Raw genomic sequence first — 20,007 nt, forward strand, 5'->3', positions numbered from 1 at the left:
GTTATTCTTCTTCAGAATTGTTTTGGCTAGTCTAGTTCCTTTGTCTTTTTGTTTAAATTTTGGAATCAGCTTATCAGTTTCTATTAAAGAACCTGCTAGGGTTTTGGTCAACATAACATTGAATCTGTAGATTCATTTGGGGAGAAATGATGTCTTAACAATACTGAGTCTTTTGATTCAGGAGCATGGTGTATCTCTCCATTCACTTATGAAACAAATTTAGGTCTTATAAAATGTAGATCTTTAGTTTCTCTGAACCTTGCATGGGGTATTAGCTGCCTTCCTTCATTCCTGATTTGGGTAATTTGCATCTTTTCTTTTTCATTGCATAGACTGCCTAGCCAGAGATTTATCAATTTATTTGATATTTTCCAAGGACTGGCTTTTGGTTTCTTTGATGTTTCTCTGTTATTTCTGATTGCTGTTCCACTAATTTCTATCTTTTCATTATTAATTTACTTATTTCTTTCTGCTTTTAGTTTAATTTGCTCTTTTTTTTCTTTTTCTGGTTTCTTAAGGTGGAAGTCTAAATCAGTGATTTGACTTCATCTTTGAGAGACAATTTTGCTGGGTAAAAAATTGTGGGCTGAGAGTTTTTTCTTAGCATATTTTAAAGATATTGATCCGTTTTCTTGTGGCTTTCATAGTTTCTGCTGTGAAGTCAGCCATCATTCTCTGTAACTCTTCAAAAGGTGTCTCAGGGAATTCCCTGGCGGTCCAGTGGTTGGGACTTGGGGCTTTCCCTACAGTGGACTTGGGTTCGATCCCTGGTCAGAGAACTAGGATCCTGTAAACGGTATAGCCAAAATATTAATAAACAAAGTGTGTCTCTTTTCTCTGGCTACATTTAAGATTTTTCTCTTAATCCTTCAGTGAAGGACTACCAACTGGTCCAGAAAGGAGGAGGACAGGAAGGCAGTGACTCCCAGGCCCAGCTGAGCCAATACTCTCAGCACTTTGCCTTTATTGCCAGTCACCTTCTGCAAACCAGCATGGACAGCCATTGTCCCGAGGCAGTGGAAGCAACTTGGGTCCTGTCCCTGGCCCTCAAAGGATTATATAAAACCCTAAAGGTAATGTTGAGTTTCTTCCATTTGCTAATCAGTCTGGCTGTGATCTAACACCTGCAGGGTATTAACTAGAAGGAAGTATCATCTGATTTCAATGAATAGTTAATCATAGGATCTTGATTATTTTTAGAAATGATTGGGGCCTTGCACAAGGATAGCATTAAGGAAGAAACAGAATTTTCCCAGTAGTTGGTTCTCTGTAATTTTTCAGTCCTGCCTTATGGAACCAGGTACTACTACCTTATGGGCACATAACCTGGGAAGATGAGAAGAAAAATTGACAACAGTTTCTCACTTCCTGCTGAACCACAATTCCTTCTGGTTCATCATAGGGAGAATAAAGGGGACTAACACCTTATGGGATCTGTAAGCAGTAGGTTTGGCATTTGGGGTGAGAGAAGGCAGACAAGTTGAAGAGCTGGGCAGTAACTGACATGGAGATGAGAAGCCTTGACTTGTGGGGAACATGATTTTTCTACTACTTGAGGGGCATCGGGAGGGAGGGAGGGATCACTTTAAGGATAACCTTCCCAACAGAACTAGCCAAGAAGAAGGATTTCCTCTGGAAGGCTTATGAGTTCCCTGAGTTGGGCAGCACTGGCAAGGAGGACATGAAAGGACTCAAGCACCACAGGAAGACTGGTCTAGGTGGCATTTCAGCTCTGGCCCAGCCCTGAGAATTTATAGTTTTAGGCTTGAGACCACACATCTGCTGTTTGTTGATTTCATGGCATTTATCACAATCTACTTTGTTTTAGTGGTTTTGCATTATAGTAGGTTTGGGAAAATAAACTCCCTGAGGGCAGAGACCATTTATGCCTTTGGACCCTTGATTCTGTAAATATTTGTTGAGCACCAGCTGCCAGATGGAACTGATTACATAGTGTTGAACTAGAAAGAAGGTCCCTGCTGTCATGGAGCTTTCAGCCTTAACTATGAGGGAGACACCAAGGAGCCTGCAAGGAAAACCACAGGAGTCAGAAAGAGCCTTCCTGAAGAGGTGAAATCTGAGGTGGTAGAGAAGGAGTCTGGGCAGAGTATTGCATGCTGGGAGAGAGCAAACTCCAGGCGCAGGAGCAGGCCTGGTTGTCAGGGAACAGAAGGAACACCTCAGGGCTTCGGGACAGTGCTAAGGAGGAGAGGAGACACAGGCAGGCAGGGAGCCTGCAAGGGCCTTGTCAGCCATGAATAGGCACTCAGACTTCAGTCTGCAGGACAATGGGAAACTTTGGGGAGGCAGAGAGCAGGAGAGGGACATAAACCCTCTGTTCTTAGCATAGGACTCAGCACGTACAATGTACGAGGCTTCAGAAATACTCGTCAAGTGAATGAATTAGAGAGTGGACAGACTTAGGTTATGACTCAGTTTCAGAGTTTCATCTTTCCTATGGACTCTGGAGTCTTCACCAGAAGGTGGGCTTGGGCCAAGAGCTGAGACTGGGCTCTGATAGGGGCCTGCTTCTCCCTGAGTGACCCTTGACTTTGTTCACTCTGAGGCAATTGCAGATCATTCTTTTTCTGTTTGGCAGGTTCATGGCTTTGAAGAGACGCACGCTACCTTCCTGCAGACTGATTTGCTGAAGCTGCTGGTGAAAAAGTGCAGCAAAGGGACTGGCTTCAGTAAAACGTGGCTCCTCCGGGACCTGGAAGTAAGGGAGAGGGTGACTCCTGCTACCGCTTCCTGCTGCAGATTTACAGGCCTGGGAGTTAGAACAACCAGTCAGTCACAGCTGGTTCTGCCCTGTGCACTCTCATCCGGCGCAGTTGTTAAAACAGTGTCTTATATTTGTCTCCCTTTTTGGAAATAGAGATTATGACACCTGTCCTCCCCTGTCAGGGAAAATGAATTTGATGTTTGTCCAAAGAATATTGGAAGAGAAGTAATTTGTGGAAACACACGGTTGACCATTATATCATGGTAATAAATCTGCCCTTGAATTATAATTTCCCCTTAAAGTTCCTTTGAGCTAAAATCAGTTTCTAAATTTGTCCTCCACTTATGTTTACTTTATGTAGGATTTCAGTTGATAATATTCATTTTATTGCTTTTCTCCATAAGCCTTAGATTTTTCTTAGTGGAATTACTGCGGTTCCCTGGGTTGTTTCTGTGCCAAGTGTCAGCTTCAGGGCAGGGAAGGCTGCTGCCGTATGGGGGGCACTCGGTCAACCATTCTGTCACACAGAGGCCTGAAGTCCAGGAAGCAGCTCTCAGTTGTCACAAGAGGATATGATTAGATTTTAGGAAAATATGCTGAAACATATTCACAGATTACCTGGTGAGCTTTTGCACTCTTGCTGTTTAGGAAATAGAGCAAAAATAGAAAAAATTCTAAATTAAAATAGAAAAAATTTGCAATTAAAATTTTTTACATTCAAAAATTTACATTTTTTTATGTGCAGAAAATTTGAAAAGTAGAAAAGAAAGAAAAACTCCAAATTTCACCCCCTCCAGGCACATCTACTATTAGTATTTCATGTATTTCCCTTTTCTGATTTTTTTCCTTCTGTGTCTATATTGCATACATAGATTTGGCTTGTATAGTGGAGCATGTTACTGAGATAAATTGAAGTCTTGTGATGGCCGTTTTTCTAAGTTGCTGGGTAGTTTTCATAACCACCATTTTTAACGGCTGCATATGATCCATAAAGTTGGACTTCAGTTTTTGCCGTTAACAAATGCTTCTTTGACTGTATCAGGAGTATAACTTTTTACACATTTTACATTATTCCTAAAAGATGAGTTGTGGAATCAAAGGTTATGAACATTTGTATAGGTCTTTACTGCTGCTGCTGCTTGCTGCTAAGTCGCTTCAGTTGTGTCCAACTCTGTGCGACCCCGTAGACGGCTGCCCACCAGGCTCCCCCATCCCTGGGATTTTCAAGGCAAGAACACTGGAGTGGGTTGCCATTTCCTTCTCCAACGCGTGAAAGTGAAGTCACTTAGTCGTGTCCGACTCTTAGTGACCCCATGGACTGCAGCCCACCAGGCTCCTCTGTCCATGGAGTTTTCCAGGCAAGAGTACTGGATGGGGTGCCATTGCCTTCTCCGGTATAGGTCTTTACGTTTCACCAAAATGCATTCTAAAAGGATGATACCAACTTATGCTGTCAGTGGCAAAGTTAATAAACACAAAGGTCCTTTGAAGTTTTAGTTAGCATGTCTTTGGTTATAAGTACGATTGAACATGCTTCCATGTCTACTAATTAATTACTTTTTTTGGATGTGGTGGGTCTTTGTGGCTGTGTTCAGGCTTTCTCTAGTTGTGCTAAGAGGGGCTACTCTGTTGGGTGCACAGGCTTCTCATTTCATCGGCTTCTCTCTTTGCAGAGCACGGGCTATAGGTGCACAGGCTCTGTAGTTGTGGTACACAGGCTTAGTTGCTCCGCAGCATGTGGGATCTTTCCGGACCAGGAATCGAACCTTTGTCCCCTGCATTGGCAGGCAGTTCCTATCCACTGTACCACCAGGAAGTCCTAATTTTACACTCTTTCTGTAAATTCTGATGTCTTTTAAAGAGTCAAGTCAAATATTTTCTACCCTTTAGGGGCTAAAGGTCTTCTCACACACTAAACACTGAGGTTCCTGCCCTGCCTGATTTTTGTTCTATCTAGATTTTGTCCATCATGCTGTATTCCTCAAAAAAGGAGATCAACACTTTGGCTGAGCATGGAGAGCTGGAGCTGGATGAACGAGGGGATCAGGAGGAGGAGGTAGAACGGTCGGTCAGCAGCCCTGGTGACCAGGAGCAGAAAAAGCTAGACCCTCTTGAGAGCCTGGATGAGCCCACCAGGATATGTTTCTTGGTATGTTCCTAGGTCATGGTGTGGCGTGAAGAAGGGACTCAGGAATGGATTATCTTTGGCTTGGACTGAGTTTTAGCCTCCACGTGGAAATGCTTCAGGCTGATGTCCTGTGAATGCACTTCTGGGAAACTCGGTCTATATTGTACAGAACTGACCTGGAAGGAGGGAAAAGCCCTTACAACAGTAGTTCTTAATGTTTGGGAGTCGTGGACCCAAAAACTTTAGATTGTTTCTCCCATAAACTACGTGTGCAAATACTTATATGTAAGTTTGGCATGTAATGTCGGGCCCATCCTCATAATTTCTCAAGTACATCCTTACTTTCCCTGGATAATCCACTCTTCCTCAAAATGATGTGAAAATGGGCAGAGGCTTAGACTTCAAAGGCTCTAACTATGTGAAGAGTAAACAGAGACTATGGGGTGGATGTAAGAAAAGCAAATACAGCTTTTCAAAAACATCAAAAGAAAGTCTAGTACTTAGATTTACGTGCCAGTTGTCATACTTGAGGGCAAGGCAGCTACTGCAGGAAAGCTAGCAGTGAATAAATACCATTTGGCAAGTAATTATTGACTACTAGCATTACATTTTGTTGGTATAATTTTTTTTCTAATTATCATCTTTATTTGCTTTTTTGTTCTTCCTTTTTTAAAGTAACATGCTGTACCCCCTCATCTATATAATCTTTAACAAATGCACAATCACAGATAACTATGGCACAAATAAAAGTAAAGTACCAAAAACATGGACTTCAGAACTAGGAGATTTTCCTTTGAATTTATAATAGTAATGCAGATTTTATAATCCATATTTTGGAGCTTATACTCTTACATGCATGAAGTGTGATGTTCTTAAATTAAGTGATGTGATGTTCTTAGATTATAACTTGTAGTAACTATAGAAAATAATTGTTTTATCACTTTTGAGTTCAGGTTATCAGTAATGTGTTGAGGCACTTCAAATTTTCTCTCTTCTGTTTCTTCCTCGTGGCCTCCAGATGGCTCACGATGCCCTCAATGCCCCTCTGCACATTCTCCGGGCCATATACGAACTGCAGATGAAGAGGACCGACTCTTTCTTCCTGGAGGTTCAGAAGAGGTAAGGATGCAGCCAAAGTATAAGGAGCAAAGGAACAAGTGAGGGTGGGACTCTGTCTACCTCCTGCTGACAAGATCTGAGAGGCCAGGAGCAGCTGGAGGACTGGTTTTCAGGTCTTCATAAAGTGACATGAAAGCTGGCTTCATAAAGTGCCACGTGGCATGGCTCGTCTTTGAGTTGTATTGTGTGTTCCTTTAGGAAGAACTTCATAGTCGCAGTCTGCCTCTTAGAGTAAACTAGTTATGAATGCAGAGACTGACACAGACACCAGGATTTCTCTCCTGTATCAATCCAGGGAGCGAGCAGTGTAGAACAGGAACTTCTGTTACACTCTGGTCAAAGTAGTCTTCGTTTTTTGTTTCACTTATATACATTATTTTCTTGTTTTTTTCCTCAAGGGTATATTAATGAAAGGTATCTTATAACAATATACCCTTCATCTTGGCCAGGAAGTTCAGAGCTAGTTCTTGAGCCTAGCTCTTAAATTTATGGAGAATTTTATGTTTCTGCATCTAACCTCCTCTTCCATTCCCCACATCCTGGTTTTGACTTCTTATTCTAATTTAGTTCCAATTCCGATTTAATTTTCTTTTGTTATTTCGTATTTTTACTTTCCCATATGTATTTCTTATCTGCAACCTCAAATCTTTTGTGAAATGAAGCAGGATTACCCCAGTTAGGGCACAGAAATTTGTTGTCCTGTCCCGCCACAGTCCAGAGGTAGGCAGCAGCCCAGGGTGGGTGGGCAGTTTGCTTCCCAAGTGACCCGGTGTCCCCATGGCTGCTGGGCTCCTCTGTGTCATCAGTGCAGGCTCTCCCACACCCACTCTTAGTTCCACCCCAGAAGAAAGGGGGAAGGTGGGGAATGGAGCACCTCCTTAACCCAGCTGCTTGAGGGCAGGCCCCGAATGCAGCACACATCACCTCCCTGGCCTCCCATTGGCATGACCCCAGTTGCATTGCTGTATCCAGCTGCTGGGAGGACTGGGAACCATGTCTCCACCCCGGTGATTGTGTATCTTGCTAAAACTTTGTTTCTAAATGAAAGGGAGAATGGATCCTAAAGGACCCTTCCATCTCCACTGCAGGCCTCCAGGCATGCCTGCTCGGGTAGATTAGCACTGTGAGTCTGGTGTTGGAAGGGTGGACCGTACTATCTAATTCCTTAGTAACAGGCAAATAACTCTGATCAGCATTTCTGCAAGTTTCACTGAAGGTTAAACTCTCACCTCTCTGGAACACAGATGCCCAGCTTTGTGCTCCTTCCTTCTCTTCAGGTTTGACGGAGACGAGCTCACCACGGACGAAAGGATCCGGACCCTGGCTCAGCGGTGGCAGCCCAGCCGGAGTCTGAGACTGGACGAGCAGAGTGCCAAGGCCGTGGATACAGACATGATCATCCTGCCCTGCCTGGTACGTGGGGCCCCCCACCAACCCCTACCCCTGGGAAGGAGGGTGTCTACCCACCCCCGTCCCCACCCCAGTGGTGAGATGGCCAGGCCTCAGTGACGGTGCTCTCTGGGCTTGCAGTCCAGGCCCGTCCGCTGCGAGCAGGCCACCGTCGAGTCGAACCCCGTGACCCAGAAGCTGATCTCCAGCACGGAGAGCGAGCTGCAGCAGAGCTATGCCAAGCAGCGGCGCAGCAAGAGCGCCGCCCTGCTGCACAAGGAGCTCAACTGCAAGAGCAAGAGGGCCGTCCGGGACTACCTCTTCCGCGTGAACGAGGCCACAGCCGTCCTGTACGCCCGCCACGTGCTGGCGTCCTTGCTTGCCGAGTGGCCCGGGCATGTGCCGGTGAGCGAGGACATCCTGGAGCTGAGCGGCCCAGCCCACATGACCTACATTCTGGACATGTTCATGCAGCTGGAGGACAAGCACCAGTGGGAGAAGGTAACCAGGCAGCTGGGCTGGGCATGCACTCCGCTTGCTCCTCCTCTCTGCCCCCCGCCCCAAGTACCCTGCGGGGGTTTTGAACAGGCTTCCTCTAGGCGGTTCCTTCCTGGAGTGAGGTTCTCTGTGTGGCTGTTCAGCCCCCCGATAGGTGTGAACCCAGCAAAAGCGGACTCAGGTCACAGTTGAAGTCTCCCAAGTCTTGGCCTGGAGCCAAGCTCACGGCCCAGGCAGATAGGATGCTCGGAGAGCATTTGAAATAACGATCCCACAAATCCCACCTTTGCAGTCTTCCTTTTTTGTTTTCAGACTTCGAAGTCCAGCTTTCCTTGCTGGCCTGTCTCTTCTCATGTCCCCCGGGATCTCACACAGCATGAAGTCCAGGGGACTGGGTTAGTTACGAATGTGACAGCCTATTCCCGTAATACAGGAAACCTTCCAGAAAGGTTTATATCTTCTGTTTTAAATGATCTTTTCTAGAGTATCTGCTCCAGGTCAGACACTCTGCCAGCACTTAACACCTGTGTTACATCATGACCCAGGGAGAATTTTATTGGTGAAGAAATCAAACCCAGGAGGTTTGCCCAGGTTCCCAGCTTCTGGGCGGCAGACATGGTATCTTACAAAGTCTATGCATTCTCTTCAGTCCAGTGCTCTAGTTTAAATTTCAGGTTTTCAGGTGGTGACCGTCTTTTGTTTTTAAAATCAAATCTTCAACTGAGCCTTGCAAAGTGGTACTGGCTTAGCAGCCTTTCACAGGGCTGGAAGCATCTCTTCTACCTCCTGCTGTCAGGAACTGGGGGACCCACAGGGCAGAGCTCAGGAGCCCTGGGCACGGTCTCCAGCTGAGCTCCATCATCTTGCCCTGTTCTCTGCCTGTGTCCCACCAGATCCTGCAGAAGGTGCTCCAAGGCTGCCGGGAGAGCATGCTGGGAACCATGGCCCTGGCTGCCTGCCAGTTCATGGAGGAACCAGGAATGGAGGTGCAAGTGCGAGAGTCGAAACACCCGTATAACAACAACACCAACTTCGAGGTATGAGCCAGGGTCGGCCAGCCTCGCCCAGCCTCGGGGCATGTGACTGGCAGGACCCACAAGGGCTGCCGAGGAGCACGAATCTCATCACCTCCCACTGTGGTTCTTTACCCCCACCCGACAGACCTGGCCGAGAAAGTGCTCCCTTAGTCTCAGCAGCCATCTGCCTCCCTGAAGCCAGTCCCAGGATTCTGTACAAACAAGTCCTCTCTTCTCCTGACCTTGTTGTGATAGAAAACCAGAGGGCCCCCCACCCTGGAGGAGAGATTACTTGTCCTGCAGCAAGCTCCTTGGACTGAGAGCTCCGTGTCTCTGGCAGACTTTCCATCCTCACTCTGTCCTTCTCCTGATGACCCGGCCATACCTGGGGGACTCCATCCCCTTTGTTTAATTACCCAGAACTGAAAGGCCTCATCTCTTTTATCCTTAACCCTGCACCTGGACAGGGAGAGGTGGGGCTTTGGATGAGGCAGAAGGCGTGGGGTGGCCTTAGTGGTCCTCATAGGCTTGGTGCTGCTCGTGTCTCTTCGGCTCCTTTCAAAATATGGGAGCTGTCGTTCTGAGTAGTTGGGTGACAGACTCATCTAAAGTGTGCTTGTTGACAGCTGAGAGTTTGATTTACAAAATGTAAACCTTCTCACTCTACCTTCTTAGCCTCTTCTCCCCCAGTCCCTGGACTCTGTCCCCACTCCCGACCCCGCCACCCCCTGCCCCCTAAACACACCTAGCAAGCCACTGCGTTCGACCTCAGAGGGATCGCCTTACCTCTCTGCCGCCCCGACTCCTCCCCCTCGTTGGGTCCCCCTGGCTGCTCCTCTCTCCTGCCCCAGCCCCGGCCTTGCCACACCCTAGCTGGCAGTGATCCTGGTACAGCACAAACCTAATCCAGGCTTTCTCCTGCTTACTGCCTTCCCGGGGCGCCCCCTGCTGTCCAGACAAGTCTTGGCGCTTCATTTTAGCACACACGGCCTTCCCTTTTCCATCTGTCCCTCCCAGCCTCTGCAGGGTCACGTCACCCCATCCCCATCTCCTTAGCATGTGTGCATGCGAAGCTCACCCATTACCTCAGACACCCCAAGCTCATTGCTATCCCCTGAACTTGTTAGGCTTTCCGATGCTGTTTCCTTTGCCTGAAACACATCCCCACATGCTCATGTCTCACCTCTTCCTCCATTCCTCCCTCCCTGACAGTCCTGTCCCGTCCTCCTCAGTCTTCACAGCAACCAGAGCATCCCTTCCCTGGGACTTTTTTCTGCCCCTGCCTCCCTCACCTCCCCTCCTTCGAGCTGTGCCCAGGCGGCACACTGTCCTTCCTGCCGTGTCGGCAGCCACGTGCATCCTCCCCACCCAGCCAGGCCCAGAGCTCCTGGAGGCAGGGGCCCTGACTCACTGCTTCTTCAGGCCCAGTTCTGACTGCAGGACATGGCATGAGGAAGCCCTCGGGAACTGTCCAGTGACCACTGACGACGGCGTGTCCTTGTTTCCCCTCCTAGGACAAAGTTCACATTCCTGGTGCCATCTACCTCTCCATCAAATTCGACCCTCAGTGCAATACAGAGGAAGGCTGTGACGAGCTAGCCATGTCCAGCAGCAGTGACTTCCAGCAGGACCGACACAATTTCAGTGGGTCTCAACAGAAGTGGAAAGATTTTGAGCTTCCAGGTAGTAAAGAAATACCAGATAATACAGACTCTTAATGCTAAGTGCTGAGAAGGGAAATTGCTGAAGGATTTGGAACTGGGCTTTATCTGTTTAGTGGGAAGTCCACACGGGCCTTTCCCTGTTTGCAGTGTCCTGACCTGTCTGTGCTTCTTCTGTGCCCAGGAGACACTCTGTATTACCGCTTCACCTCTGACATGAGCAACACCGAGTGGGGCTATAGGTTCACTGTGACGGCCGGACACCTGGGGCGGTTCCAGACAGGTGTGTGCGCTGGGCCCTCCGTTTGCGTGCTCTCCCTACCCCGGGCCCTCATGGTTGCCGTTAAGTCACTGGTCTTCGTTAAAACCAAAGTGGATGCCTTTCTGTGAGACTTCAACGAATTTTTCTCACAAGCCCCACACACATCACTTGTGAATGTACTAGAGTTGGGAGGTTGTGACTTCTCTACAGCTGGAGAGAGGAGCTACCTGTCAGGACCAAGGAAAGATCCTGGTTCTCTTAGAATTTACCCGGATATTTTGCAAAAAAGGAAGAACTGAAAATGTTCCCATGTTGCTTTTCCATAAGGCGTAATTTCAGGCAATATTTAAATGATCATAGTGGTTTCATCCTATTTATTAAAACTTGAGCAGTTTTATGTCTTTTTTAAAATATCTGTTTTGTGGGGGTTGCCAGGATTTGAGATTTTGAAGCAGATGCTGTCAGAAGAAAGAGTTGTGCCACACCTCCCGCTGGCCAAAATTTGGGAATGGCTGGTGGGTGTGGCCTGCCGCCAGACTGGTCATCAGCGGTTGAAAGCCATCCACCTGCTCCTGAGGATAGTGCGATGCTGTTCCCACAGGTAAGCTGCCTTCCGGATTCGACTCCTTGGCTGGGTATTTGTATTGCAAATATCTCCCCCACTTCAGGGCTTGCCATTCACTCTGTTAGTGGTGTCTTTGATGAAAAGAAGTTTCTGATTTTAGTGTCTTCCAGTTCACCTGTTTCCTTTATGACAGAGCTTTCATTGTCCTGTTTAGGAAATTTTTGCCTCACTTGACCTTGGGGTCATGAAGGTGAAGCTTAATTATTTTTTTTCTATATTGAAATCAACAGTCCACATGGAATGAATTTTAATGCATGATTTGAAGGGTAGAGTTAAGCTTCTCTGTATACACACATTTTTTTTCTCGCATGGATCTCCACTTGACTCTAAAGCCCATCTTTCCCCTCACACACTGCAGTGCCATCTTTGTCACAGAAAAGTGTCCTTGTGCACATGGATCCATCCCTGATGCTTGTGTTCCAGTGGTCTTTTTGGTTATCTTTGTGTCAGTACCACGCTATCTTATATATTATAGTTTTATAGCAAATTTACATATCTGGCAGTATAAAGCCTTCAACCTGGTTCTTCACCTTCAAGATTATCTTGAAGATGCTACTTGACCCTGCATGTCCATGTAAATTTTAGACTGTTTAGTTTTTCCTCCCACCCCCCAGCTTTACTGAAGTATAATTGACAAATGAAATTGGTAGTGTATTAAAAGTGTAGAATATGATGACTTGATATTCTTTATATTAATACATTGAGAAAGGATTCCCACAATCAGATTTACTAACATACCTCACCTCATGTTGCCTTCTTTGTGGTGTGTGAGAACACTTAAATTTCACCCTCTGTCTGCAGTGTGCTTTTCAGCAAATTGCTCTCCTCTGTTGTGGTGTTATACACTGTTATCAACTATAGTCACCATGTTGTATAATAGATCCGCAGACTTTACTCATCTTACAACCAGAAGTTTCTGCCCTTCTACCGGCCTTTCCCTGTTTCCCACATTTCCCAGCCCCTGGCAGCCACCACTCCAACTCTCTGTTTCTACAGGCTTGACTGTTTTTGGATGCCACATAAAAGCGATACCATGCAGTATTTGTCTTCCTTTAGCTTACTTCACTTGGCATAATGCCCTCCAGGTTCATCTATATTGTTGGAGATGACAGGATTTCCTTCTTTCTCATAGCTCAATTATATTTCATTGTGTATGTACACACCACATTTTCTTTATCCATTCATCCGTCGGGAGACATTATTTCCAGACATGTGGCTATTAGGAATAATGCTGCAATAAATGTTGGTGTACTGATAATCTCTTTGAGACAGTGATTTCATTTATTTTGGATATACTCAGAGATGGTATTGCTGGATCATCTGGTAGTCCTTGAGTTTCTTGAGGGCCCTCCATACTGTTTTTCAAATCGTACCAGTTTACATTCCCACCACCAGTGTACAAGTGTTCTCCTTTTGCTCCGCATCCTCGCTGGCTTTTGTTCTCTCTTATCTTTTTGATGGAAGCCATCCTAGCACAGGTGAGGTGATGCCGCATTGTGGTTTTGATTTGCATTTCCCCGATGGTTAGTGGTATCGAGTACCTTTTCATGTTCCTGCTGGCCATCTATATGCTTTCTTTGGAAAGATGTACGTCTCTTTAGGTCCTTTGCCTACTTTTTTCTTTTTTGCTATTGAGTTGAATGAGTTCCTTGTGTATTTTGGATATTAACTCCTTGTCAGATATATGACTTGCAAATACTTTCTCCTGGCCCATAGGATGCCTTTTCACTCTGTTGATTGTTTTCCTTGCTGTGAAGAAGCCCTTTAGTTTGATGGAGTCCCACTTGTTATCCAAAAAAAAAAAAAATCATTGCCAAGACCAGTGTCAGGGAGCTTACAGCCTATGTCTTCTAGAAGTTTTACAGTTTCAGGTCTTACCTCCAAGCCTTTAACCCAGTTTTGAGTAGATTTTTGAGTACAGTGTGATGTGTATGAAGCATGTGTCCCATCTCTCTTGTCATCAGACGGGAGGGCCCTTCCAGGCTCCATTGTGGGTACATTTCTGCAGTCTGCTGCCCATTGCCAACCCTCCTTCCCGTAAGGACATTCCCACAGCCCCTTGGTCCCAGAGACCAAGACTGGAGCAGGCAGAGGGAAAAGGCAGCCCCCAGGGGATGGGTGGCCACAGAATAACTGCCTGAGTTCTGCCACAAGCATGAGTTTGCAGGTGCCTTTTCCTTCCCACTCCAGTGCTGTCCTGAAAACTCAACTGTGAAGCCATCTCTTTAAATCAAACCATGTTTTCCCATTGGTTTACTTTATGAAGACTTATTCCTCTGGGAGAAGGTGATTCACTCCAGGATCACACTTAAATGTATAATCAGGAGTCTTTTAAAAATCATATATTAAAAAGAAAAGGCAACACTGTAGATTATAAATGTATAAAATTGTGTAGTAAGTCCAAGAAGTCATAATGTGTCTCCTCTGAAGGACTTTAAACTGGAATTAAAGTACAACCTCCCTCTGAGTAAAAAACATCAGTGCGGTCTCAACAGGCGTCTGTTGAGTGAGGAGGACTCTGCTTTATATAGAGTTCTGTCCTGAGCAACTTTATAAGCATATTTCTTGTTTTATGAGCTTAAGATCATAACAATGGTTGCCATTCTCTTTTAAATCAGATATTTTTTTTCCTTTCTGATTACTTAAAATGGTGAGCATTATAGAAAATCTAGAAAACTGACAGGGACAGCCACTGATAAGATTTTTGGTGTGTTTATTACGATTTTTTAAATATGGTCACACAATACTACATGTGCATTTTTAAATTTTTTTGCAATTTTATGTTGTATATTTTGGTCTTTTCTACTTAACATTTATCTGGAGGTTTTTTTCTGCTGTCATTGGAAGTTCTTCTTAACAACCATTTTTAAAGATCCATAAAGTTGATTTGTGTGAATGTGCTGGAGGGTCTCCTTGTCCCCGGAGTTCTGGTTTGAAGTTGAGATTTTGCCCCTTTTCTTATTTGCCATTGGCAACTATTTGGTGCTGTTTAGCGGGTGAGGGGGGTGATTGGAACTGGCTTGGCCTGACTTTACTAGATGTCAGGGTGGCAAGGAGCCTCGGAGCTGCAGTTCTGTCTGATGTCTGGTGGGCATGACCCCAGGAAACTGCCCCCCTCCTCCCACAGCGACCTCTGTGACCTCACGCTGTTGAAGCCCCTGTGGCAGCTCTTCACCCAGATGGAGTACAGCCTGTTTGAGGATGTGACCCAGGCTGGCATCCTCCTGCCCCTGCATCGCGCACTCACCGAGCTCTTCTTTGTCACCGAGAACCGCGCCCAGGTGAGGGTCTGTGCTTCTGCTCCCCCCTGCGAGCCCTGGGGTGTCGTTGGGGTCCCAGCAGAACTGCGCAGGGAGATAGGCCTGGCCTGGGGCCCGGGGTTCCCCTCTCCCCCACCCCAGGGAGCCGGGCCCGCCCTGTGTGATTGTCTGTTTGCTCAGGCCTGATGCCAAAGAGGGAAACAGCCCTTGACAGCAATGAGTTTGAGAAAACAAACCAACGGCCTTTTTCTTCCTCCTTTCTTCCCCGCCTCAGCACAATAGACTCATTGACCAGGAGAGCTGAAAGGGCCTTTCAGAGCTCTCTAGCCTATCCCCTGGGTTTATAGTGAGGAGGCTGCGGGTGAGTCGGGACACGTGGCTCCCCCCATCTCACTCCTTCCGAGGCTCGCAAGGAAGGTGGGCGGTGAGGTGCCCGGCGGAGCAAGCAGCCATGTCCCACCGAGGCTTCCGTGGCCCTGGGTCGTGGGTGGGCGTCATCCCCAGGAGGTGGCCTCTGACCGCTGCACCCTGCTCTCTCCGCAGGAGCTCGGCCTGCTGCAGGACTACCTGCTGGCCTTAACCACTGATGACCACATTCTCCGCTGCGCCGCGCAGGTACCGCCTCCGCGCCGCCCCGCTCCCCGCGCCCCGGTGCAGGCTCCACCCCCGGGTCTACACGGAGCTCTGTTCCGTCAGCCACTTCCTGCTCTTGTCACAGACAGCGGCCGAGCCCCATTTATCAGTGACGTTCATAGTAAACCGTGGGGTCAGGAGACACCAGCAAGAATTTGTGTCTTTGAAACCAAAACAACCAGTGTCTTAAATTTATAGTTTGGCTAATCCCTAAAGTTTCCATAGAGTTAGATTTCAGATATTTTTGGATATAACTTTCTTCCCTAGTTGGAGAACTCCTCTGACAGCTGTTGGGCCCCAGGGCCCCTTTCCACTTAGGAATTACTGAGGATCCCCAAAAGCTTGTGTTTATGTGCATTATAGAGATTGATATATACTGTTAGAAGGCAGATTTTAAATTTAGACATTACATTAGAAATTGAAATATTAAACACTTATTTGTCGATTTATTTTTTAAAATAATCATTTCATTATGTTTAGCAATACAGTTGTGAAAACCAACTGTATTTTTTAAGACCGAACAGTTTTTGAGAAGGGCAGCGTCGGGTTCCGTTTTTGCAGCGCCCTTTGCTGTCTGCCTTCATGGAAGACAGCTGGCCTCACAGAGCCGCTTCTGCTTCCGGCTGTGCTGTCAGAAGGAACCTGCGGGGCGCTCCCCGTACCCTCGCGAGAGTACGGAAGTGAGAACAGCCAGATAATGTCGTGCTGTTAATGTGAGAAGGTTTTCACAGTGCAGGGCCTCTGGAAGGGTCTCGGGAGCTCCCAGACCCCAGACTCCGTTGTGAGACCCTCAGGCTCAGAGTCCTTGGATATGGTAGAGCGTGTGGTCTGCGTCCAAAGTGGACAGATGGGGACGCCGAGGCTCCAGGGAGAGGTGTGCCCGGGGTCTCACTCGAGGAGGCCTCCATCCAGCTGGGACTCCCGGCCAGAGCCCTGCACTGTCTTCCTGGCAGGTTTTCTCAGACCGTAGGTTGGTCCTCCTGCAAGAAAGGGTCAGGGTGCGGCTTAGAAGCAGGCACCCCCCGTCCACTGCAGAGCGGTTTGTGTGAACTGTCTTGAGACCTGTAGGCCGAGTGAAAACTCTCCCCGCCCCAGCTCCTGTCAGCTGCCTGCCGGCACTGCCGCTGCAGCCCGTGGAGTCAGGGCACACGGTGCAGTCCTGACATCTGACAGTCGTGACTCCCAAAGCTTGACATCGCGTGCGCTCCTCCCCCTTGCCTGTCCCGGTGTTCAGCCTCTAACCCTCATTCTCTCCTCACTTCCCTCCAGCCCATCCACTCTGCTGGACCAGTGCTCTGCTTCTTCTCCTGGCCTCCACCCCTTCCTCCCCCTCTGCACCCCCTCTTCCTGCTGCCTTGGCTTGGAGACCAACCTTGGCCTGGCTCCAGGGTGGCTGCCCTCCCAGCTCTGCTTCTGGGGGCCCCACCACTGGCTGTTTCTTCCTGTCCACACTTTTGTGCTGCTGCCCCACTCCCTAGAGCTTTCCCAGATCCCCCCTGCCCTCGAGGTGTCCTCTGAGCCCCCAGTGTTGCCCCTGCTCCTCTCTCGGGGCAGTGAGGATTCTGCCGACCTGTGGAGTTTCCATGTGTCTTGATCGCTGCTTCTTTCCCTCTAGACTGTGGCACCCCAGGTGAGGGGTGCCACACCTGGCCTGCATCTGCCTCTCCCCTGCACCCCCCCAGTGCTCAGCTGCCGGTCTTGTTCTATCAGCACTTAATGACCCAGAAGGTGACTAGTTTCCTGACCATGGTGATGACTCTCTCCCTCCACAGGCTCTGCAGAACATCGCTGCTATCAGCCTGGCCATCAACTACCCGAACAAGGCCACCCGCCTCTGGAACGTTGAGTGTTAGCCCTTGGTGTGGCGTGCATGGAACTCGCTAATCTGTCCACGAGGATCTTAGAGCAGATGCCTGCACTCATTCGGGAAGATGCCTGTGGCATCGGTGCCCGGCTCTCCTTGAGCTCCCCCCTCCACCCCGACTGGAATGCCAAGCAGCCACGTCTCCAAGAATGTCCTGTGTCACAGCGAGGCACCCGCGCGTCCCATAGCACGTGAGAACAAGCAGAGCAATGCAAAACCATTCAGAAGGCACCAGCTGCAGGCCTTTGAGAAGGTTGTTCAGAGGCTGCAGCCCCTGAAGACCCGGCCGCAGCCTCTCTGGGAAGGGCTCTGTCTCCGTTGAGCTGGAACTGCCTGCACTTGCCCTTCAGGGGACGATAGGGTCTGCCTGGACCCACGTTTCTCAGCAGGACCTTCAGCAGCAGCCTGGCCCAGGAGATCTTCTTTCGCTTTTGCTTCTTGAGACTGGGTCGTCTAAACCAAAAGCAGTGAGAGCCTGGCCACCACCCGGCCCCCACCATTCAGTACAGGACCTGCTGCCATGCTGGCCCCCTGAGTAGCCTCGGCCGTCCCAGAGAAATCCTTGGTGAGAACAAGTGCCCTTGGGAACAGCCAGCAGGCCGCCACGCACGTCCACCGTGCACAGCTCCCAGCTCAGCCGCGTTGTTTTAGTTGTTGTTTTAACACATATTTCAGTTTCCACCTCATGTTTTTAGAGAGAACCACACTGACTCCCTTGAGAGGGCCTCGGAGGGGCACGACCAGCGGATCAGTCATTCAGGGGGACACACTGGTTTGTGTGGAAGGAGCAGATCTTGAAGGTCTCTTCAGTGTCTGTACCCAAAGACTCAAAGTGTTATCAGAGGAGATCTTATTTTAGAAGTCAAGCAAACAAAAAAACCACATGGTTGTATTTCTGCTCCACGGTCGTGGTAATCCATCACGTCCGCCTCTGGGACTTTCCATGGTTATCTGGCCGTCACCTGTCTCTAGCAATAACTACATCAGTTCTAACAAATGCTGTTTTCTGCTTTCCTTTCGGTGGTTGTAGTCCTGCCCTGAAGTGCTGGTGATTATCCTCTTTCCAAAGCCAGGCTTTGGAGTGTGAGGCTGGGTTGGCAAGTGGGCCGTGGACAAGGCCTCAGTGGGACTTGTCACTTGAAGAACCTTAGAGCCAGCTGCCACTTAAGGCGGGGATCTTGGCCCAAGCATGTCACCCCACACACAGGGTGAAACCCACGGAAGGCTCATCATAGCCAGGCGGGGTTGAGCAGATCCACATGCCACAGCCCTGGAAGCCCCCTCTGCAGAGCCCAAGGCTGTGGGGTCCTGGAATCCCCTTGTTGCTGGAGCACTTCCACCTTCTGGATCAGGAAGCTGAGGTGCTGCAACCTTCTGCAGCCCTAGAATTGGATTCTCGGCCCAGCCCCAAGCTGCACGTGGAGCCCTTATGGAAGGGAGAACTCACAAGAGATGGAAACAGGACAGGACCCGAGGCTTGGTGACCTAAAGCCCAGGACCCTGACATGGGCACAGCCCGGGCCTGGCCCAGTCTCCCATGATGTTGGGGTATGAGTAGACGAGCGCTGCTGGCTTGGTAGACACCCCTTTCTCACCTTTTGCTCCGCTGGCATCCCCAAGGAAGGCCCCAGGCTCTATCCCGCCCAGCCCCAGGTGTTGTCTCCCATTGAGGAGGGAAGTCACAGAGATCACCGAGCCTGGGAGGAGAGGTGCCTGCCGTCGGCTCGGGCTCACCAATGCAGAGACGGCGTACTCGCTGCTCCCCCTCACCCTGCACCCCCTCGCCCCCCAGACTTGCAGCAGCCGCAGAGGCCACACCCCTCATGGCAGCAGCCATTGGCTTTGCCCCCCAACCTCCCACCAGGAAGACAGAACTGTAAATAAAACGCCGGGCTCCTCAGAGCTTCTCTCTGTACACCGCCCCTGCGAGTCTGGCCTCTCTGTATTCAGTTTGCATAGAGTAAGCCTCTGTTCTCCCTTCACCCACAACTGCTGCTCTCCTGCCCGTGCCCTGCTGGGCCCAGCGCCCTGCCTCCCACCGCCTCTGCTTCAAGCCACTGGGTGGCGCTGCTGAGCCAGGCCCACTCCCCTGGTCCACAGCCGGGCCAGCAGTATCCAAAAGTGATTTCCATCCAGACGGACAGCCCTCTGATCCTTCTTAGGAGGCGGGACTGCCTGGAGTGAGGTAGGACTGGCAGGAATGAAGGTGTTGTGGAAACATGTGCCTAATCTATAAAGAAATCTGTTCCAAACCATGTATATTGTACAGACAGACGCTGTTCCTTACGGGGAGTGACTTATTTTCATCATCGTTTTTAATTTGTTTTCTTACGGGTTTACGATTTTGAATTTTTCTTATTTGGTTGAAAGAAAGAATTTTGATTATATCAGCTGAGTAAGTTCAGCCTGTAAAAAGGATGTTAAGTTGTGGGTAAAATATGCAAATGAAGAGAAATATATTGTACAAATTCTATATAAAAAGGTACACTTGTGTGTGGGCTTTTCTTTTTTCCCTTTCTTCGCCTCCTTCTGCCTTGCTGATGAAGATGATGCTTGGAGTTTTTACCAAGCCTGTACTGATGGAATTTCTAGACTCCCAAGGCCTTCGGGTGGGAAGGAATCAGAAAGGTTCTTAGCTCCCATCCCCCTCCCAGTAGCTCCTCCTGCCCCTCCCCTGGGTCTGTGCTCTGGGGTCTTATCCTCAGACCCTGCTCCCTGGGTCTGCGCGCGCGCGCACACACACACACACACACACACACACACACAGTCACTCCAGTCACCTCCTCTCCAGACACACCCCAACCCCATCCCGGGCATCCTTCACCTC

At 48.7% G+C, this 20,007-nt stretch overlaps 1 protein-coding gene across 2 annotated transcripts in view; it reads left to right on the forward strand.

Annotated features, from left to right (window-relative positions):
- ZZEF1 (zinc finger ZZ-type and EF-hand domain containing 1) overlaps positions 1–19,665 on the forward strand; it is a 92,298-nt gene extending 72,633 nt beyond the window's left edge. For both annotated transcript variants that reach the window (XM_043477515.1, XM_043477525.1), the window contains exons 43-55: positions 874–1,073; positions 2,600–2,719; positions 4,683–4,874; positions 5,872–5,972; positions 7,250–7,385; positions 7,503–7,862; positions 8,753–8,896; positions 10,390–10,558; positions 10,721–10,819; positions 11,234–11,399; positions 14,551–14,704; positions 15,227–15,298; positions 17,089–19,665. In XM_043477515.1, the coding sequence (XP_043333450.1) occupies positions 874–1,073; positions 2,600–2,719; positions 4,683–4,874; positions 5,872–5,972; positions 7,250–7,385; positions 7,503–7,862; positions 8,753–8,896; positions 10,390–10,558; positions 10,721–10,819; positions 11,234–11,399; positions 14,551–14,704; positions 15,227–15,298; positions 17,089–17,169 (1,994 nt within the window). In that variant the 3' untranslated portion in view covers positions 17,170–19,665. The remainder of the gene's footprint in view (positions 1–873; positions 1,074–2,599; positions 2,720–4,682; positions 4,875–5,871; positions 5,973–7,249; positions 7,386–7,502; positions 7,863–8,752; positions 8,897–10,389; positions 10,559–10,720; positions 10,820–11,233; positions 11,400–14,550; positions 14,705–15,226; positions 15,299–17,088) is intronic.
- Positions 19,666–20,007: the final 342 nt, after the last annotated feature.

This window comes from Cervus canadensis, chromosome 1, assembly GCF_019320065.1.
Source record: "Cervus canadensis isolate Bull #8, Minnesota chromosome 1, ASM1932006v1, whole genome shotgun sequence".
NCBI classification, from domain to species: Eukaryota; Metazoa; Chordata; class Mammalia; order Artiodactyla; family Cervidae; genus Cervus; species Cervus canadensis.